This window comes from Hypanus sabinus, unplaced genomic scaffold (genome assembly GCF_030144855.1).
Source record: "Hypanus sabinus isolate sHypSab1 unplaced genomic scaffold, sHypSab1.hap1 scaffold_352, whole genome shotgun sequence".
Classification (NCBI taxonomy): domain Eukaryota; kingdom Metazoa; phylum Chordata; class Chondrichthyes; order Myliobatiformes; family Dasyatidae; genus Hypanus; species Hypanus sabinus.
In genome coordinates this window covers 251,938-274,014 of record NW_026781253.1, presented here as the reverse complement: position 1 = coordinate 274,014, position 22,077 = coordinate 251,938, and the positions used below count along the sequence as shown (strand labels likewise).

Genomic DNA, 22,077 nt, shown 5'->3' with positions numbered 1-22,077 from the left:
CTCAATAGACTCATATGATCCTTGCTTCCGAAACCGCATGTATGCTGCCTTCTTCCATCGGTGTTACGGTAAGGCGGTGGAGGGGGGGGGGGGTTGGTTTCACTGTTGAGTTTTACAATCTCAATATATTACACTTTCTTAATTTCCGGTCTGACTCCACCCACAGACGTTCCACTCACCATGGATCGAGAGACTGGCCACTGTCACGATTAGGGCGGATGTAACTAGGCAGAGTAGGCAGATCAGACGGTACGGTCTATTTCCGATCTTCACTTTCGACTCCCGTTCTTGCGCAGCTGTGGAGAGGCCATACGACCATAAGATCACAATAAATATTTAATAAGACCATGGGAGCTACTTAATGAATGCACTACTTCAATATCTTAGTGATTGTAGTGATGACTTGCAGCAGACTGAAAAGTATGAGCATGTAGATGCTAAGAGTAAGGAAATAATGGAGCTTTTGGAAAGCATCAAATTAGATTAATCGCCGGAACCGGACGGAATATACCCCAGTCTACTGTGGGAGGCGAGGGAAGAGATTTCTGAGGCTCTGGCGTTGATCTTTGCATCATCAATGGAGACGTGAGAGGCCTCGGAGAATTGGAGGGTTCTGGATGTGGTTCCTTTATTCAAGAAAGGGAGAAGAGATAGCCCAAGAAATTATAGACCAGTGAGTATTAACTCAGCGGTTGGTAAGTTGATGGAGAAGATCCTGAGAGGCAGGATTTATGAAAATTTGGAGAGGTAAAACATGTTTAGGAGTTGTCAGCATGGCTTTGTAAAGGGCAGATCGTGCCTTCCGAGACTTATCGCATTTGTGTGGGGACGTGACCAAACACATTGATAAGGAAGAGCAGTTGATGCAGTGCATATGGATTTCAGCAAAGCATTTTAAACGGCACCCCATGCAAGGCTTACTGAGAAAGTAAGTAGGAATGCGATCCAAGGGGATATTGCTTTGTGGGTCCACAACTGGCTTGCCCACAGAAGGCAAAGAGTGATTGTAGACTGGTCATATTCTGCATGGAAGTCAGTCACCAGTGGGGTGCATCAGGGATCTGTTCTGGAACCCGTATTCTTCGTGACTTTTATAAATGAACTGGATGATGATGTGGAGGGATGGGTTCGTAGGTTTGCGGATGACACAATGTTTGGGGTTTTGTGGACTGTTGGAGGCCTGTCAGATGTTACAGCGGGATGAAAAACCGGCTGAGAAGTGGCAGATGGAGTTCAGCCCAGTTATGTGTGAAGTGCACGACGAGTGAATCTGCAGATGATGGAAATAAATAAAAACACAAAATGTTGGCAGAACTCAGAAGGCTGGACAGCATCTATGGGGGCAGGTAGTGACGACGTCTCGGACCGAAACCCTTGTGAAGTGGTTCATTTTGATAGGTCAAATACGATGTCAGAATATAGAGTTAATGGTAAGACACTTGGCAGTGTGGAGAATCAGAGCGATCGTGGGGTACTAGCTCAAAGCAGCTGCGCAGGATGACTCTGTGATTAAGAATGCTTATGGTGTATTGGCCTTCATCAATCATAGGAATTGAATTTAGGAGCTGAGAGGTAATGTTGCAGCTATATGGAACCCTGGTCAGACCCTACCTGGAGAACTGTGCACAGTTCTGGTCGCCTCACTACAGGAAGGACGTGGAATCCATTGAAAGGGTGCAGAGGAGATTGACAAGAATGTTGACAGGATTTGAGAGGATGGCTTACGAGAATAAGTTGAGTGAACTCAGCCTTTTTTCCTTGAAGCGACGGAGTTTGAGAGATGACCAGATAGAGATGAACAGGTTGATGTGAGGCATTGATCGTGCGCAGAATCAGAGGCTTTTTTCCAGGACTGAAATCGCTTTTAAGGTGCTTGGAAGCAGGTACAGTGGAGATTTCAGGGGTAAGCTTTTTTTTTACTCAGAGAGTGGTGAGTGCATGCAATAGGCCTCAGGCGGCGTGTTTGAGGCGGAACCGATAGGGTATTTCATGGGTCTCCTGGATGGCTACATGAAGCGTAGAAAAATAGAGGGCTATGTTTATATCCCAGGTAGTTCTAAGATTCTAACATGTTCGTCATAACTTTGTGGGCCGAAGAGCCTGTATTGTGCTGTATGTTTCCTGTGTTTCAATGTTTCTATATACATCTCAAACAGGAGAGGTCCTGCAGAATAACGCGTCTCAGTTACAGAGAGAGGACAGTGCATGACGACGATAAAGTGTAAGCGGCCTCAACGATTTAGATTGTGAGGTCTCAGTCCATCTGGTCGTCCTGGGGGGCCATTCTATAATCCGATAGAAACGGGGCATAAGCCGTCCTTGAGACCGGTGGAACGTGCTTTCGTACCTTTCTCCCCGGTGGGAGGGAGTCGGACTGGGTTGGGTCGTGGTTTCTGGTTATACTGGCTGCTTCACGGAGACAGCAGGAAATGTAGACGGTGTCCACGGAGAGAACATGTCAGATTTCCATCTTTGGAGTAAGACAGTAGGACGGCAGATTCGGGCAGTGTACCAGACGTGATGGATAGGGACATCATGATCTATTGTTGGGCTGCTCTGCGTAAGGGGGTGGGGCCAGGGGAGATTAAACTGATTCGGGCAGTGTACTAGACGTGATGGAAAGGGACTTCATGATCTATTGTTGGGCTGCTCTGCGTAAGGGGGTGGGGCCAGGGGAGATTAGACTGATTCGGGCAGTGTACGAGACGTGGATGGACAGGGACTTCATGATCTATTGTTGGGCTGCTCTGCGTAAGGGGGTGGGGCCCGGAAAGATTAGACTGATTCGGGCAGTGTACTAGACGTGGATGGATAGGGACTTCATGACCTATTGTTGGGCTGCTCTGCGTAAGGGGGTGGGGCCAGGGGAGATTAGACTGATTCGGGCAGTGTACTAGACGTGATGGATAGGGACTTCATGATCTATTGCTGGGCTGCTCTGCGTAAGGGGGTGGGGCCAGGGGAGATTAGACTGATTCGGGCAGTGTACTAGACGTGATGGATAGGGACATCACGATCTATTGTTGGGCTGCTTTGCGTAAGGGGGTGGGGCCCGGAGAGATTAGACTGATTTGGGCAGTGTACTAGACGTGGATGGATAGGGATTTCATGATCTATTGTTGGGCTGCTCTGCGTAAGGGGGTGGGGCCAGGGGAGATTAGACTGATTCGGGCAGTGTACTAGACGTGATGGATAGGGACTTCATTATCTATTGTTGGGCTCCTCTGCGTAAGGGGGTGGGGCCCGGAGAGATTAAACTGATTCGGGCAGTGTAGTAGACGTGGATGGATAGGGACTTCATGATCTATTGTTGGGCTGCTCTGCGTAAGGGGGTGGGGCCCGGAGAGATTAGACTGATTCGGGCAGTGTACTAGACGTGGATGGATAGGGACTTCATGATCTATTGTTGGGCTGCTCTGCGTAAGGGGGTGGGGCCAGGGGAGATTAGACTGATTCGGGCAGTGTACTAGACGTGGATGGATAGGGATTTCATGATCTATTGTTGGGCTGCTCTGCGTAAGGGGGTGGGGCCAGGGGAGATTAGACTGATTCGGGCAGTGTACTAGACGTGATGGATAGGGACATCATGATCTATTGATGGGCTGCTCTGCGTAAGGGGGTGGGGCCCGGAGAGTTTAGACTGATTCGGGCAGTGTTCTAGACGTGGATGGATAGGGACTTCATGATCTATTGTTGGGCTGCTCTGCGTAAGGGTGTGGGGCCAGGGGAGATTAGACTGATTCGGGCAGTGTACTAGACGTGATGGATAGGGACATCATGATCTATTGTTGGGCTGCTCTGCGTAAGGGGGTGGGGCCAGGGGAGATTAGACTGATTCGGGCAGTGTACTAGACGTGATGGAAAGGGACTTCATGATCTATTGTTGGGCTGCTCTGCGTAAGGGGGTGGGGCCAGGGGAGATTAGACGGATTCGGGCAGTGCACTAGACGTGGAAGGATAGGGACTTCATGATCTATTGTTGGGCTGCTCTGCGTAAGGGGGTGGAGCCCGGAGATATTAGACTGATTCGGGCAGTGTACTAGACGTGATGGATAGGGACTTCATGATATATTGCTGGGCTGCTCTGCGTAAGGGGGTGGGGCCAGGGGAGATTAGACTGATTCGGGCAGTGTACTAGACGTGATGGATAGGGACTTCATGATATATGGTTGGGCTGCTCTGCGTAAGGGGGTGGGGCCCGGAGAGATTAGACTGATTCGGGCAGTGTACTAGACGTGGATGGATAGGGACTTCATGATCTATTGTTGGGCTGCTCTGCGTAAGGGGGTGGGGCCAGGGGAGATTATACTGATTCGGGCAGTGTACTAGACGTGATGGATAGGGACTTCATGATCTATTGTTGGGCCGCTCTGCGTAAGGGGGTGGGGCCCGGTGAGATTAGACTGACTCGGGCAGTGTACTAGACGTGGATGGATAGGGACTTCATGATCTATTGCTGGGCTGCTCTGCGTAAGGGGGTGGGGCCAGGGGAGATTAGACTGATTCGGGCAGTGTACTAGACGTGATGGATAGGGACTTCATGATCTATTGTTGGGCTGCTCTGCGTAAGGGGGTGGGGCCCGGAGAGATTAGACTGATTCGGGCAGTGTACTAGACGTGGATGGATAGGGACTTCATGATCTATTGTTGGGCTGCTCTGCGTAAGGGGGTGGGGCCAGGGGAGATTATACTGATTCGGGCAGTGTACTAGACGTGATGGATAGGGACTTCATGATCTATTGTTGGACTCCTCTGCGTAAGGGGGTGGGGCCCGGAGAGATTAGACTGATTCGGGCAGTGTACTAGACTTGGATGGATAGGGACTTCATGATCTATTGTTGGGCTGCTTTGCGTAAGGGGGTGAGGCCAGGGGAGATTAGACTGATTCGGGCAGTGTACTAGACGACGATGGATAGGGACTTCATGATCTATTGTTGGGCCGCTCTGCGTAAGGCGGTGGGGCCCGGTGAGATTAGACTGACTCGGGCAGTGTACTAGACGTGGATGGATAGGGACTTTATGATCTATTGCTGGGCTGCTCTGCGTAAGGGGGTGGGGCCAGGGGTGATTAGACTGATTCGGGCAGTGTACTAGACGTGATGGATAGGGGCTTCATGATCTATTGTTGGGCTTCTCTGCGTACGGGGATGGGGCCAGGGGAGATTAGACTGATTCGGGCAGTGTACAAGACGTGATGGATAGGGACTTCATGATCTGTTGTTGGGCTGCTCTGCGTAAGGGGGTGGGGCCCGGAGAGATTAGACTGATTCGGGCAGTGTACTAGACGTGATGGATAGGAACTTCATGATCAGTTCTTGGGCTGCTCTGCGTAAGGGGGTGGGGCCCGGAGAGATTAGACTGATTCGGGCAGTGTACTAGACGTGGATGGATAGGGACTTCATGATCTGTTGTTGGGCTGCTCTGCGTAAGGGGGTGGGGCCCGGAGAGATTAGACTGATTCGGGCAGTGTACTAGACGTGGATGGATAGGGACTTCATGATCTGTTGTTGGGCTGCTCTGCGTAAGGGGGTGGGGCCCGGAGAGATTAGACTGACTCGGGCAGTGTACTAGACGTGGATGGATAGGGACTTCATGATCTATTGCTGGGCTGCTCTGCGTAAGGGGGTGGGGCCAGGGGAGATTAGACTGATTCGGGCAGTGTACTAGACGTGATGGATAGGGACTTCATGATCTATTGTTGGGCTGCTCTGCGTAAGGGGGTGGGGCCCGGAGAGATTAGACTGACTCGGGCAGTGTACTAGACGTGGATGGATAGGGACTTCATGATCTATTGCTGGGCTGCTCTGCGTAAGGGGGTGGGGCCAGGGGAGATTAGACTGATTCGGGCAGTGTACTAGACGTGATGGATAGGGACTTCATGATCTATTGTTGGGCTGCTCTGCGTAAGGGGGTGGGGCCCGGAGAGATTAGACTGATTCGGGCAGTGTACTAGACGTGGATGGATAGGGACTTCATGATCTATTGTTGGGCTGCTCTGCGTAAGGGGGTGGGGCCAGGGGAGATTATACTGATTCGGGCAGTGTACTAGACGTGATGGATAGGGACTTCATGATCTATTGTTGGACTCCTCTGCGTAAGGGGGTGGGGCCCGGAGAGATTAGACTGATTCGGGCAGTGTACTAGACTTGGATGGATAGGGACTTCATGATCTATTGTTGGGCTGCTTTGCGTAAGGGGGTGAGGCCAGGGGAGATTAGACTGATTCGGGCAGTGTACTAGACGACGATGGATAGGGACTTCATGATCTATTGTTGGGCCGCTCTGCGTAAGGCGGTGGGGCCCGGTGAGATTAGACTGACTCGGGCAGTGTACTAGACGTGGATGGATAGGGACTTTATGATCTATTGCTGGGCTGCTCTGCGTAAGGGGGTGGGGCCAGGGGTGATTAGACTGATTCGGGCAGTGTACTAGACGTGATGGATAGGGGCTTCATGATCTATTGTTGGGCTTCTCTGCGTACGGGGATGGGGCCAGGGGAGATTAGACTGATTCGGGCAGTGTACAAGACGTGATGGATAGGGACTTCATGATCTGTTGTTGGGCTGCTCTGCGTAAGGGGGTGGGGCCCGGAGAGATTAGACTGATTCGGGCAGTGTACTAGACGTGATGGATAGGAACTTCATGATCAGTTCTTGGGCTGCTCTGCGTAAGGGGGTGGGGCCCGGAGAGATTAGACTGATTCGGGCAGTGTACTAGACGTGGATGGATAGGGACTTCATGATCTGTTGTTGCGCTGCTCTGCGTAAGGGGGTGGGGGCCAGGGGAGATTAGACTGATTCGGGCAGTGTACTAGACGTGATGGAAAGGGACTTCATGATCTATTGTTGGGCTGCTCTGCGTAAGGGGGTGGGGCCAGGGGAGATTAGACTGATTCGGGCAGTGTACGAGACGTGGATGGACAGGGACTTCATGATCTATTGTTGGGCTGCTCTGCGTAAGGGGGTGGGGCCCGGAAATATTAGACTGATTCGGGCAGTGTACTAGACGTGGATGGATAGGGACTTCATGACCTATTGTTGGGCTGCTCTGCGTAAGGGGGTGGGGCCAGGGGAGATTAGACTGATTCGGGCAGTGTACTAGACGTGATGGACAGGGACTTCATGATCTATTGCTGGGCTGCTCTGCGTAAGGGGGTGGGGCCAGGGGAGATTAGACTGATTCGGGCAGTGTACTAGACGTGATGGATAGGGACATCACGATCTATTGTTGGGCTGCTTTGCGTAAGGGGGTGGGGCCCGGAGAGATTAGACTGATTTGGGCAGTGTACTAGACGTGGATGGATAGGGATTTCATGATCTATTGTTGGGCTGCTCTGCGTAAGGGGGTGGGGCCAGGGGAGATTAGACTGATTCGGGCAGTGTACTAGACGTGATGGATAGGGACTTCATGATCTATTGTTGGGCTGCTCTGCGTAAGGGGGTGGGGCCCGGAGAGATTAAACTGATTCGGGCAGTGTAGTAGACGTGGATGGATAGGGACTTCATGATCTATTGTTGGGCTGCTCTGCGTAAGGGGGTGGGGCCCGGAGAGATTAGACTGATTCGGGCAGTGTACTAGACGTGGATGGATAGGGACTTCATGATCTATTGTTGGGCTGCTCTGCGTAAGGGGGTGGGGCCAGGGGAGATTAGACTGATTCGGGCAGTGTACTAGACGTGGATGGATAGGGACTTCATGATCTATTGTTGGGCTGCTCTGCGTAAGGGGGTGGGGCCAGGGGAGATTAGACTGATTCGGGCAGTGTACTAGACGTGATGGATAGGGACATCATGATCTATTGATGGGCTGCTCTGCGTAAGGGGGTCGGGCCCGGAGAGTTTAGACTGATTCGGGCAGTGTTCTAGACGTGGATGGATAGGGACTTCATGATCTATTGTTGGGCTGCTCTACGTAAGGGGGTGGGGCCAGGGGAGATTAGACTGATTCGGGCAGTGTACTAGACGTGATGGACAGGGACTTCATGATCTATTGCTGGGCTGCTCTGCGTAAGGGGGTGGGGCCAGGGGAGATTAGACTGATTCGGGCAGTGTACTAGACGTGATGGAAAGGGACTTCATGATCTATTGTTGGGCTGCTCTGCGTAAGGGGGTGGGGCCAGGGGAGATTAGACGGATTCGGGCAGTGCACTAGACGTGGAAGGATAGGGACTTCATGATCTATTGTTGGGCTGCTCTGCGTAAGGGGGTAGGCCAGGGGAGATTAGACTAATTCGGGCAGTGTACTAGACGTGATGGATAGGGACTTCATGATCTATTGTTGGGCTGCTCTGCTTAAGAGGGTGGGGCCCGGAGAGATTAGACTGATTCGGGCAGTGTACTAGACGTGGATGGATAGGGACTTCATGATCTATTGTTGGGCTGCTCTGCGTAAGGGGGTGGAGCCCGGAGATATTAGACTGATTCGGGCAGTGTACTAGACGTGGATGGATAGGGACTTCATGATCTGTTGTTGGGCTGCTCTGCGTAAGGGGGTGGGGCCCGGAGAGATTAGACTGACTCGGGCAGTGTACTAGACGTGGATGGATAGGGACTTCATGATCTATTGCTGGGCTGCTCTGCGTAAGGGGGTGGGGCCAGGGGAGATTAGACTGATTCGGGCAGTGTACTAGACGTGATGGATAGGGACTTCATGATCTATTGTTGGGCTGCTCTGCGTAAGGGGGTGGGGCCCGGAGAGATTAGACTGACTCGGGCAGTGTACTAGACGTGGATGGATAGGGACTTCATGATCTATTGCTGGGCTGCTCTGCGTAAGGGGGTGGGGCCAGGGGAGATTAGACTGATTCGGGCAGTGTACTAGACGTGATGGATAGGGACTTCATGATCTATTGTTGGGCTGCTCTGCGTAAGGGGGTGGGGCCCGGAGAGATTAGACTGATTCGGGCAGTGTACTAGACGTGGATGGATAGGGACTTCATGATCTATTGTTGGGCTGCTCTGCGTAAGGGGGTGGGGCCAGGGGAGATTATACTGATTCGGGCAGTGTACTAGACGTGATGGATAGGGACTTCATGATCTATTGTTGGACTCCTCTGCGTAAGGGGGTGGGGCCCGGAGAGATTAGACTGATTCGGGCAGTGTACTAGACTTGGATGGATAGGGACTTCATGATCTATTGTTGGGCTGCTTTGCGTAAGGGGGTGAGGCCAGGGGAGATTAGACTGATTCGGGCAGTGTACTAGACGACGATGGATAGGGACTTCATGATCTATTGTTGGGCCGCTCTGCGTAAGGCGGTGGGGCCCGGTGAGATTAGACTGACTCGGGCAGTGTACTAGACGTGGATGGATAGGGACTTTATGATCTATTGCTGGGCTGCTCTGCGTAAGGGGGTGGGGCCAGGGGTGATTAGACTGATTCGGGCAGTGTACTAGACGTGATGGATAGGGGCTTCATGATCTATTGTTGGGCTTCTCTGCGTACGGGGATGGGGCCAGGGGAGATTAGACTGATTCGGGCAGTGTACAAGACGTGATGGATAGGGACTTCATGATCTGTTGTTGGGCTGCTCTGCGTAAGGGGGTGGGGCCCGGAGAGATTAGACTGATTCGGGCAGTGTACTAGACGTGATGGATAGGAACTTCATGATCAGTTCTTGGGCTGCTCTGCGTAAGGGGGTGGGGCCCGGAGAGATTAGACTGATTCGGGCAGTGTACTAGACGTGGATGGATAGGGACTTCATGATCTGTTGTTGCGCTGCTCTGCGTAAGGGGGTGGGGGCCAGGGGAGATTAGACTGATTCGGGCAGTGTACTAGACGTGATGGAAAGGGACTTCATGATCTATTGTTGGGCTGCTCTGCGTAAGGGGGTGGGGCCAGGGGAGATTAGACTGATTCGGGCAGTGTACGAGACGTGGATGGACAGGGACTTCATGATCTATTGTTGGGCTGCTCTGCGTAAGGGGGTGGGGCCCGGAAATATTAGACTGATTCGGGCAGTGTACTAGACGTGGATGGATAGGGACTTCATGACCTATTGTTGGGCTGCTCTGCGTAAGGGGGTGGGGCCAGGGGAGATTAGACTGATTCGGGCAGTGTACTAGACGTGATGGACAGGGACTTCATGATCTATTGCTGGGCTGCTCTGCGTAAGGGGGTGGGGCCAGGGGAGATTAGACTGATTCGGGCAGTGTACTAGACGTGATGGATAGGGACATCACGATCTATTGTTGGGCTGCTTTGCGTAAGGGGGTGGGGCCCGGAGAGATTAGACTGATTTGGGCAGTGTACTAGACGTGGATGGATAGGGATTTCATGATCTATTGTTGGGCTGCTCTGCGTAAGGGGGTGGGGCCAGGGGAGATTAGACTGATTCGGGCAGTGTACTAGACGTGATGGATAGGGACTTCATGATCTATTGTTGGGCTGCTCTGCGTAAGGGGGTGGGGCCCGGAGAGATTAAACTGATTCGGGCAGTGTAGTAGACGTGGATGGATAGGGACTTCATGATCTATTGTTGGGCTGCTCTGCGTAAGGGGGTGGGGCCCGGAGAGATTAGACTGATTCGGGCAGTGTACTAGACGTGGATGGATAGGGACTTCATGATCTATTGTTGGGCTGCTCTGCGTAAGGGGGTGGGGCCAGGGGAGATTAGACTGATTCGGGCAGTGTACTAGACGTGGATGGATAGGGACTTCATGATCTATTGTTGGGCTGCTCTGCGTAAGGGGGTGGGGCCAGGGGAGATTAGACTGATTCGGGCAGTGTACTAGACGTGATGGATAGGGACATCATGATCTATTGATGGGCTGCTCTGCGTAAGGGGGTCGGGCCCGGAGAGTTTAGACTGATTCGGGCAGTGTTCTAGACGTGGATGGATAGGGACTTCATGATCTATTGTTGGGCTGCTCTACGTAAGGGGGTGGGGCCAGGGGAGATTAGACTGATTCGGGCAGTGTACTAGACGTGATGGACAGGGACTTCATGATCTATTGCTGGGCTGCTCTGCGTAAGGGGGTGGGGCCAGGGGAGATTAGACTGATTCGGGCAGTGTACTAGACGTGATGGAAAGGGACTTCATGATCTATTGTTGGGCTGCTCTGCGTAAGGGGGTGGGGCCAGGGGAGATTAGACGGATTCGGGCAGTGCACTAGACGTGGAAGGATAGGGACTTCATGATCTATTGTTGGGCTGCTCTGCGTAAGGGGGTAGGCCAGGGGAGATTAGACTAATTCGGGCAGTGTACTAGACGTGATGGATAGGGACTTCATGATCTATTGTTGGGCTGCTCTGCTTAAGAGGGTGGGGCCCGGAGAGATTAGACTGATTCGGGCAGTGTACTAGACGTGGATGGATAGGGACTTCATGATCTATTGTTGGGCTGCTCTGCGTAAGGGGGTGGAGCCCGGAGATATTAGACTGATTCGGGCAGTGTACTAGACGTGACGGATAGGGACTTCATGATATATTGCTGGGCTGCTCTGCGTAAGGGGGTGGGGCCTGGGGAGATTAGACTGATTCGGGCAGTGTACTAGACGTGATGGATAGGGACTTCATGATATATGGTTGGGCTGCTCTGCGTAAGGGGGTGGGGCCCGGAGAGATTAGACTGATTCGGGCAGTGTACTAGACGTGGATGGATAGGGACTTCATGATCTATTGTTGGGCTGCTCTGCGTAAGGGGGTGGGGCCAGGGGAGATTATACTGATTCGGGCAGTGTACTAGACGTGATGGATAGGGACTTCATGATCTATTGTTGGGCCGCTCTGCGTAAGGGGGTGGGGCCCGGTGAGATTAGACTGACTCGGGCAGTGTACTAGACGTGGATGGATAGGGACTTCATGAACTATTGCTGGGCTGCTCTGCGTAAGGGGGTGGGGCCAGGGGAGATTAGACTGATTCGGGCAGTGTACTAGACGTGATGGATAGGGACTTCATGATCTATTGTTGGGCTGCTCTGCGTAAGGGGGTGGGGCCCGGAGAGATTAGACTGATTCGGGCAGTGTACTAGACGTGGATGGATAGGGACTTCATGATCTATTGTTGGGCTGCTCTGCGTAAGGGGGTGGGGCCAGGGGAGATTATACTGATTCGGGCAGTGTACTAGACGTGATGGATAGGGACTTCATGATCTATTGTTGGACTCCTCTGCGTAAGGGGGTGGGGCCCGGAGAGATTAGACTGATTCGGGCAGTGTACTAGACTTGGATGGATAGGGACTTCATGATCTATTGTTGGGCTGCTTTGCGTAAGGGGGTGAGGCCAGGGGAGATTAGACTGATTCGGGCAGTGTACTAGACGACGATGGATAGGGACTTCATGATCTATTGTTGGGCCGCTCTGCGTAAGGCGGTGGGGCCCGGTGAGATTAGACTGACTCGGGCAGTGTACTAGACGTGGATGGATAGGGACTTTATGATCTATTGCTGGGCTGCTCTGCGTAAGGGGGTGGGGCCAGGGGTGATTAGACTGATTCGGGCAGTGTACTAGACGTGATGGATAGGGGCTTCATGATCTATTGTTGGGCTTCTCTGCGTACGGGGATGGGGCCAGGGGAGATTAGACTGATTCGGGCAGTGTACAAGACGTGATGGATAGGGACTTCATGATCTGTTGTTGGGCTGCTCTGCGTAAGGGGGTGGGGCCCGGAGAGATTAGACTGATTCGGGCAGTGTACTAGACGTGATGGATAGGAACTTCATGATCAGTTCTTGGGCTGCTCTGCGTAAGGGGGTGGGGCCCGGAGAGATTAGACTGATTCGGGCAGTGTACTAGACGTGGATGGATAGGGACTTCATGATCTGTTGTTGGGCTGCTCTGCGTAAGGGGGTGGGGCCCGGAGAGATTAGACTGATTCGGGCAGTGTACTAGACAAGGATGGATAGGGACTTCATGATCTGTTGTTGGGCTGCTCTGCGTAAGGGGGTGGGGCCCGGAGAGATTAGACTGATTCGGGCAGTGTACTAGACGTGATGGATAGGGACTTCATGATCTATTGTTGGGCTGCTCTGCGTAAGGGGGTGGGGCCCGGAGAGATTAGACTGACTCGGGCAGTGTACTAGACGTGGATGGATAGGGACTTCATGATCTATTGCTGGGCTGCTCTGCGTAAGGGGGTAGGGCCAGGGGAGATTAGACTGATTCGGGCAGTGTACTAGACGTGATGGATAGGGACTTCATGATCTATTGTTGGGCTGCTCTGCGTAAGGGGGTGGGGCCCGGAGAGATTAGACTGATTCGGGCAGTGTACTAGACGTGGATGGATAGGGACTTCATGATCTATTGTTGGGCTGCTCTGCGTAAGGGGGTGGGGCCAGGGGAGATTATACTGATTCGGGCAGTGTACTAGACGTGATGGATAGGGACTTCATGATCTATTGTTGGACTCCTCTGCGTAAGGGGGTGGGGCCCGGAGAGATTAGACTGATTCGGGCAGTGTACTAGACTTGGATGGATAGGGACTTCATGATCTATTGTTGGGCTGCTTTGCGTAAGGGGGTGAGGCCAGGGGAGATTAGACTGATTCGGGCAGTGTACTAGACGACGATGGATAGGGACTTCATGATCTATTGTTGGGCCGCTCTGCGTATGGCGGTGGGGCCCGGTGAGATTAGACTGACTCGGGCAGTGTACTAGACGTGGATGGATAGGGACTTTATGATCTATTGCTGGGCTGCTCTGCGTAAGGGGGTGGGGCCAGGGGTGATTAGACTGATTCGGGCAGTGTACTAGACGTGATGGATAGGGGCTTCATGATCTATTGTTGGGCTTCTCTGCGTACGGGGATGGGGCCAGGGGAGATTAGACTGATTCGGGCAGTGTACAAGACGTGATGGATAGGGACTTCATGATCTGTTGTTGGGCTGCTCTGCGTAAGGGGGTGGGGCCCGGAGAGATTAGACTGATTCGGGCAGTGTACTAGACGTGATGGATAGGAACTTCATGATCAGTTCTTGGGCTGCTCTGCGTAAGGGGGTGGGGCCCGGAGAGATTAGACTGATTCGGGCAGTGTACTAGACGTGGATGGATAGGGACTTCATGATCTGTTGTTGGGCTGCTCTGCGTAAGGGGGTGGGGCCCGGAGAGATTAGACTGATTCGGGCAGTGTACTAGACGTGGATGGATAGGGACTTCATGATCTGTTGTTGCGCTGCTCTGCGTAAGGGGGTGGGGGCCAGGGGAGATTAGACTGATTCGGGCAGTGTACTAGACGTGATGGAAAGGGACTTCATGATCTATTGTTGGGCTGCTCTGCGTAAGGGGGTGGGGCCAGGGGAGATTAGACTGATTCGGGCAGTGTACGAGACGTGGATGGACAGGGACTTCATGATCTATTGTTGGGCTGCTCTGCGTAAGGGGGTGGGGCCCGGAAAGATTAGACTGATTCGGGCAGTGTACTAGACGTGGATGGATAGGGACTTCATGACCTATTGTTGGGCTGCTCTGCGTAAGGGGGTGGGGCCAGGGGAGATTAGACTGATTCGGGCAGTGTACTAGACGTGATGGACAGGGACTTCATGATCTATTGCTGGGCTGCTCTGCGTAAGGGGGTGGGGCCAGGGGAGATTAGACTGATTCGGGCAGTGTACTAGACGTGATGGATAGGGACATCACGATCTATTGTTGGGCTGCTTTGCGTAAGGGGGTGGGGCCCGGAGAGATTAGACTGATTTGGGCAGTGTACTAGACGTGGATGGATAGGGATTTCATGATCTATTGTTGGGCTGCTCTGCGTAAGGGGGTGGGGCCAGGGGAGATTAGACTGATTCGGGCAGTGTACTAGACGTGATGGATAGGGACTTCATGATCTATTGTTGGGCTGCTCTGCGTAAGGGGGTGGGGCCCGGAGAGATTAAACTGATTCGGGCAGTGTAGTAGACGTGGATGGATAGGGACTTCATGATCTATTGTTGGGCTGCTCTGCGTAAGGGGGTGGGGCCCGGAGAGATTAGACTGATTCGGGCAGTGTACTAGACGTGGATGGATAGGGACTTCATGATCTATTGTTGGGCTGCTCTGCGTAAGGGGGTGGGGCCAGGGGAGATTAGACTGATTCGGGCAGTGTACTAGACGTGGATGGATAGGGACTTCATGATCTATTGTTGGGCTGCTCTGCGTAAGGGGGTGGGGCCAGGGGAGATTAGACTGATTCGGGCAGTGTACTTGACGTGATGGATAGGGACATCATGATCTATTGATGGGCTGCTCTGCGTAAGGGGGTCGGGCCCGGAGAGTTTAGACTGATTCGGGCAGTGTTCTAGACGTGGATGGATAGGGACTTCATGATCTATTGTTGGGCTGCTCTACGTAAGGGGGTGGGGCCAGGGGAGATTAGACTGATTCGGGCAGTGTACTAGACGTGATGGATAGGGACATCATGATCTATTGTTGGGCTGCTCTGCGTAAGGGGGTGGGGCCAGGGGAGATTAGACTGATTCGGGCAGTGTACTAGACGTGATGGAAAGGGACTTCATGATCTATTGTTGGGCTGCTCTGCGTAAGGGGGTGGGGCCAGGGGAGATTAGACGGATTCGGGCAGTGCACTAGACGTGGAAGGATAGGGACTTCATGATCTATTGTTGGGCTGCTCTGCGTAAGGGGGTGAGCCAGGGGAGATTAGACTAATTCGGGCAGTGTACTAGACGTGATGGATAGGGACTTCATGATCTATTGTTGGGCTGCTCTGCTTAAGAGGGTGGGGCCCGGAGAGATTAGACTGATTCGGGCAGTGTACTAGACGTGGATGGATAGGGACTTCATGATCTATTGTTGGGCTGCTCTGCGTAAGGGGGTGGAGCCCGGAGATATTAGACTGATTCGGGCAGTGTTCTAGACGTGATGGATAGGGACTTCATGATATATTGCTGGGCTGCTCTGCGTAAGGGGGTGGGGCCAGGGGAGATTAGACTGATTCGGGCAGTGTACTAGACGTGATGGATAGGGACTTCATGATCTATTGTTGGGCTGCTCTGCGTAAGGGGGTGGGGCCCGGAGAGATTAGACTGATTCGGGCAGTGTACTAGACGTGGATGGATAGGGACTTCATGATCTATTGTTGGGCCGCTCTGCGTAAGGGGGTGGGGCCCGGTGAGATTAGACTGACTCGGGCAGTGTACTAGACGTGGATGGATAGGGACTTCATGATCTATTGCTGGGCTGCTTTGCGTAAGCGGGTGGGGCCAGGGGAGATTAGACTGATTCGGGCAGTGTACTAGACGTGATGGATAGGGACTTCATGATCTATTGTTGGGCTGCTCTGCGTAAGGGGGTGGGGCCCGGAGAGATTAGACTGATTCGGGCAATGTACTAGACGTGGATGGATAGGGACTTCATGATCTATTGTTGGGCTGCTCTGCGTAAGGGGGTGGGGCCAGGGGAGATTATACTGATTCGGGCAGTGTACTAGACGTGATGGATAGGGACTTCATGATCTATTGTTGGACTCCTCTGCGTAAGGGGGTGGGGCCCGGAGAGATTAGACTGATTCGGGCAGTGTACTAGACGTGATGGATAGGGGCTTCATGATCTATTGTTGGGCTTCTCTGCGTACGGGGATGGGGCCAGGGGAGATTAGACTGATTCGGGCAGTGTACAAGACGTGATGGATAGGGACTTCATGATCTGTTGTTGGGCTGCTCTGCGTAAGGGGGTGGGGCCCGGAGAGATTAGACTGATTCGGGCAGTGTACTAGACGTGATGGATAGGAACTTCATGATCAGTTCTTGGGCTGCTCTGCGTAAGGGGGTGGGGCCCGGAGAGATTAGACTGATTCGGGCAGTGTACTAGACGTGGATGGATAGGGACTTCATGATCTGTTGTTGGGCTGCTCTGCGTAAGGGGGTGGGGCCCGGAGAGATTAGACTGATTCGGGCAGTGTACTAGACGTGGATGGATAGGGACTTCATGATCTGTTGTTGCGCTGCTCTGCGTAAGGGGGTGGGGGCCAGGGGAGATTAGACTGATTCGGGCAGTGTACTAGACGTGATGGAAAGGGACTTCATGATCTATTGTTGGGCTGCTCTGCGTAAGGGGGTGGGGCCAGGGGAGATTAGACTGATTCGGGCAGTGTACGAGACGTGGATGGACAGGGACTTCATGATCTATTGTTGGGCTGCTCTGCGTAAGGGGGTGGGGCCCGGAAAGATTAGACTGATTCGGGCAGTGTACTAGACGTGGATGGATAGGGACTTCATGACCTATTGTTGGGCTGCTCTGCGTAAGGGGGTGGGGCCAGGGGAGATTAGACTGATTCGGGCAGTGTACTAGACGTGATGGACAGGGACTTCATGATCTATTGCTGGGCTGCTCTGCGTAAGGGGGTGGGGCCAGGGGAGATTAGACTAATTCGGGCAGTGTACTAGACGTGATGGATAGGGACATCACGATCTATTGTTGGGCTGCTTTGCGTAAGGGGGTGGGGCCCGGAGAGATTAGACTGATTTGGGCAGTGTACTAGACGTGGATGGATAGGGATTTCATGATCTATTGTTGGGCTGCTCTGCGTAAGGGGGTGGGGCCAGGGGAGATTAGACTGATTCGGGCAGTGTACTAGACGTGATGGATAGGGACTTCATGATCTATTGTTGGGCTGCTCTGCGTAAGGGGGTGGGGCCCGGAGAGATTAAACTGATTCGGGCAGTGTAGTAGACGTGGATGGATAGGGACTTCATGATCTATTGTTGGGCTGCTCTGCGTAAGGGGGTGGGGCCCGGAGAGATTAGACTGATTCGGGCAGTGTACTAGACGTGGATGGATAGGGACTTCATGATCTATTGTTGGGCTGCTCTGCGTAAGGGGGTGGGGCCAGGGGAGATTAGACTGATTCGGGCAGTGTACTAGACGTGGATGGATAGGGACTTCATGATCTATTGTTGGGCTGCTCTGCGTAAGGGGGTGGGGCCAGGGGAGATTAGACTGATTCGGGCAGTGTACTAGACGTGATGGATAGGGACACCATGATCTATTGATGGGCTGCTCTGCGTAAGGGGGTCGGGCCCGGAGAGTTTAGACTGATTCGGGCAGTGTTCTAGACGTGGATGGATAGGGACTTCATGATCTATTGTTGGGCTGCTCTACGTAAGGGGGTGGGGCCAGGGGAGATTAGACTGATTCGGGCAGTGTACTAGACGTGATGGATAGGGACATCATGATCTATTGTTGGGCTGCTCTGCGTAAGGGGGTGGGGCCAGGGGAGATTAGACTGATTCGGGCAGTGTACTAGACGTGATGGAAAGGGACTTCATGATCTATTGTTGGGCTGCTCTGCGTAAGGGGGTGGGGCCAGGGGAGATTAGACGGATTCGGGCAGTGCACTAGACGTGGAAGGATAGGGACTTCATGATCTATTGTTGGGCTGCTCTGCGTAAGGGGGTGAGCCAGGGGAGATTAGACTAATTCGGGCAGTGTACTAGACGTGACGGATAGGGACTTCATGATCTATTGTTGGGCTGCTCTGCTTAAGAGGGTGGGGCCCGGAGAGATTAGACTGATTCGGGCAGTGTACTAGACGTGGATGGATAGGGACTTCATGATCTATTGTTGGGCTGCTCTGCGTAAGGGGGTGGAGCCCGGAGATATTAGACTGATTCGGGCAGTGTACTAGACGTGATGGATAGGGACTTCATGATATATTGCTGGGCTGCTCTGCGTAAGGGGGTGGGGCCAGGGGAGATTAGACTGATTCGGGCAGTGTACTAGACGTGATGGATAGGGACTTCATGATCTATTGTTGGGCTGCTCTGCGTAAGGGGGTGGGGCCCGGAGAGATTAGACTGATTCGGGCAGTGTACTAGACGTGGATGGATAGGGACTTCATGATCTATTGTTGGGCTGCTCTGCGTAAGGGGGTGGGGCCAGTGGAGATTAGACTGATTCGGGCAGTGTACTAGACGTGATGGATAGGGACTTCATGATCTATTGTTGGACTCCTCTGCGTAAGGGGGTGGGGCCCGGAGAGATTAGACTGATTCGGGCAGTGTACTAGACTTGGATGGATAGGGACTTCATGATCTATTGTTGGGCTGCTTTGCGTAAGGGGGTGAGGCCAGGGGAGATTAGACTGATTCGGGCAGTGTACTAGACGACGATGGATAGGGACTTCATGATCTATTGTTGGGCCGCTCTGCGTAAGGGGGTGGGGCCCGGTGAGATTAGACTGACTCGGGCAGTGTACTAGACGTGGATGGATAGGGACTTCATGATCTATTGCTGGGCTGCTCTGCGTAAGGGGGTGGGGCCAGGGGAGATTAGACTGATTCGGGCAGTGTACTAGACGTGATGGATAGGGACTTCATGATCTATTGTTGGGCTGCTCTGCGTAAGGGGGTGGGGCCCGGAGAGATTAGACTGATTCGGGCAGTGTACTAGACGTGGATGGATAGGGACTTCATGATCTATTGTTGGGCTGCTCTGCGTAAGGGGGTGGGGCCAGGGGAGATTATACTGATTCGGGCAGTGTACTAGACGTGATGGATAGGGACTTCATGATCTATTGTTGGACTCCTCTGCGTAAGGGGGTGGAGCCCGGAGAGATTAGACTGATTCGGGCAGTGTACTAGACTTGGATGGATAGGGACTTCATGATCTATTGTTGGGCTGCTTTGCGTAAGGGGGTGAGGCCAGGGGAGATTAGACTGATTCGGGCAGTGTACTAGACGACGATGGATAGGGACTTCATGATCTATTGTTGGGCCGCTCTGCGTAAGGCGGTGGGGCCCGGTGAGATTAGACTGACTCGGGCAGTGTACTAGATGTGGATGGATAGGGACTTTATGATCTATTGCTGGGCTGCTCTGCGTAAGGGGGTGGGGCCAGGGGTGATTAGACTGATTCGGGCAGTGTACTAGACGTGATGGATAGGGGCTTCATGATCTATTGTTGGGCTTCTCTGCGTACGGGGATGGGGCCAAGGGAGATTAGACTGATTCGGGCAGTGTACAAGACGTGATGGATAGGGACTTCATGATCTATTGTTGGGCTGCTCTGCGTAAGGGGGTGGGGCCAGGGGAGATTAGACTGATTCGGGCAGTGTACTAGACGTGATGGATAGGGACACCATGATCTATTGATGGGCTGCTCTGCGTAAGGGGGTCGGGCCCGGAGAGTTTAGACTGATTCGGGCAGTGTTCTAGACGTGGATGGATAGGGACTTCATGATCTATTGTTGGGCTGCTCTACGTAAGGGGGTGGGGCCAGGGGAGATTAGACTGATTCGGGCAGTGTACTAGACGTGATGGATAGGGACATCATGATCTATTGTTGGGCTGCTCTGCGTAAGGGGGTGGGGCCAGGGGAGATTAGACTGATTCGGGCAGTGTACTAGACGTGATGGAAAGGGACTTCATGATCTATTGTTGGGCTGCTCTGCGTAAGGGGGTGGGGTCAGGGGAGATTAGACGGATTCGGGCAGTGCACTAGACGTGGAAGGATAGGGACTTCATGATCTATTGTTGGGCTGCTCTGCGTAAGGGGGTGAGCCAGGGGAGATTAGACTAATTCGGGCAGTGTACTAGACGTGATGGATAGGGACTTCATGATCTATTGTTGGGCTGCTCTGCTTAAGAGGGTGGGGCCCGGAGAGATTAGACTGATTCGGGCAGTGTACTAGACGTGGATGGATAGGGACTTCATGATCTATTGTTGGGCTGCTCTGCGTAAGGGGGTGGAGCCCGGAGATATTAGACTGATTCGGGCAGTGTACTAGACGTGATGGATAGGGACTTCATGATATATTGCTGGGCTGCTCTGCGTAAGGGGGTGGGGCCAGGGGAGATTAGACTGATTCGGGCAGTGTACTAGACGTGATGGATAGGGACTTCATGATCTATTGTTGGGCTGCTCTGCGTAAGGGGGTGGGGCCCGGAGAGATTAGACTGATTCGGGCAGTGTACTAGACGTGGATGGATAGGGACTTCATGATCTATTGTTGGGCTGCTCTGCGTAAGGGGGTGGGGCCAGTGGAGATTAGACTGATTCGGGCAGTGTACTAGACGTGATGGATAGGGACTTCATGATCTATTGTTGGACTCCTCTGCGTAAGGGGGTGGGGCCCGGAGAGATTAGACTGATTCGGGCAGTGTACTAGACTTGGATGGATAGGGACTTCATGATCTATTGTTGGGCTGCTTTGCGTAAGGGGGTGAGGCCAGGGGAGATTAGACTGATTCGGGCAGTGTACTAGACGACGATGGATAGGGACTTCATGATCTATTGTTGGGCCGCTCTGCGTAAGGGGGTGGGGCCCGGTGAGATTAGACTGACTCGGGCAGTGTACTAGACGTGGATGGATAGGGACTTCATGATCTATTGCTGGGCTGCTCTGCGTAAGGGGGTGGGGCCAGGGGAGATTAGACTGATTCGGGCAGTGTACTAGACGTGATGGATAGGGACTTCATGATCTATTGTTGGGCTGCTCTGCGTAAGGGGGTGGGGCCCGGAGAGATTAGACTGATTCGGGCAGTGTACTAGACGTGGATGGATAGGGACTTCATGATCTATTGTTGGGCTGCTCTGCGTAAGGGGGTGGGGCCAGGGGAGATTATACTGATTCGGGCAGTGTACTAGACGTGATGGATAGGGACTTCATGATCTATTGTTGGACTCCTCTGCGTAAGGGGGTGGAGCCCGGAGAGATTAGACTGATTCGGGCAGTGTACTAGACTTGGATGGATAGGGACTTCATGATCTATTGTTGGGCTGCTTTGCGTAAGGGGGTGAGGCCAGGGGAGATTAGACTGATTCGGGCAGTGTACTAGACGACGATGGATAGGGACTTCATGATCTATTGTTGGGCCGCTCTGCGTAAGGCGGTGGGGCCCGGTGAGATTAGACTGACTCGGGCAGTGTACTAGATGTGGATGGATAGGGACTTTATGATCTATTGCTGGGCTGCTCTGCGTAAGGGGGTGGGGCCAGGGGTGATTAGACTGATTCGGGCAGTGTACTAGACGTGATGGATAGGGGCTTCATGATCTATTGTTGGGCTTCTCTGCGTACGGGGATGGGGCCAAGGGAGATTAGACTGATTCGGGCAGTGTACAAGACGTGATGGATAGGGACTTCATGATCTGTTGTTGGGCTGCTCTGCGTAAGGGGGTGGGGCCCGGAGAGATTAGACTG

The 22,077-nt window shown here is 53.0% G+C and overlaps 1 protein-coding gene across 1 annotated transcript in view; it reads right to left on the bottom strand.

Annotated features, from left to right (window-relative positions):
- LOC132388571 (C-type lectin domain family 12 member A-like) overlaps nt 1–22,077 on the bottom strand; it is a 45,106-nt gene that overhangs the window by 8,018 nt on the left and 15,011 nt on the right. The window contains exon 5 of the mRNA XM_059960947.1: nt 180–296. Coding sequence (XP_059816930.1) covers nt 180–296 — 117 coding nt within the window. The remainder of the gene's footprint in view (nt 1–179; nt 297–22,077) is intronic.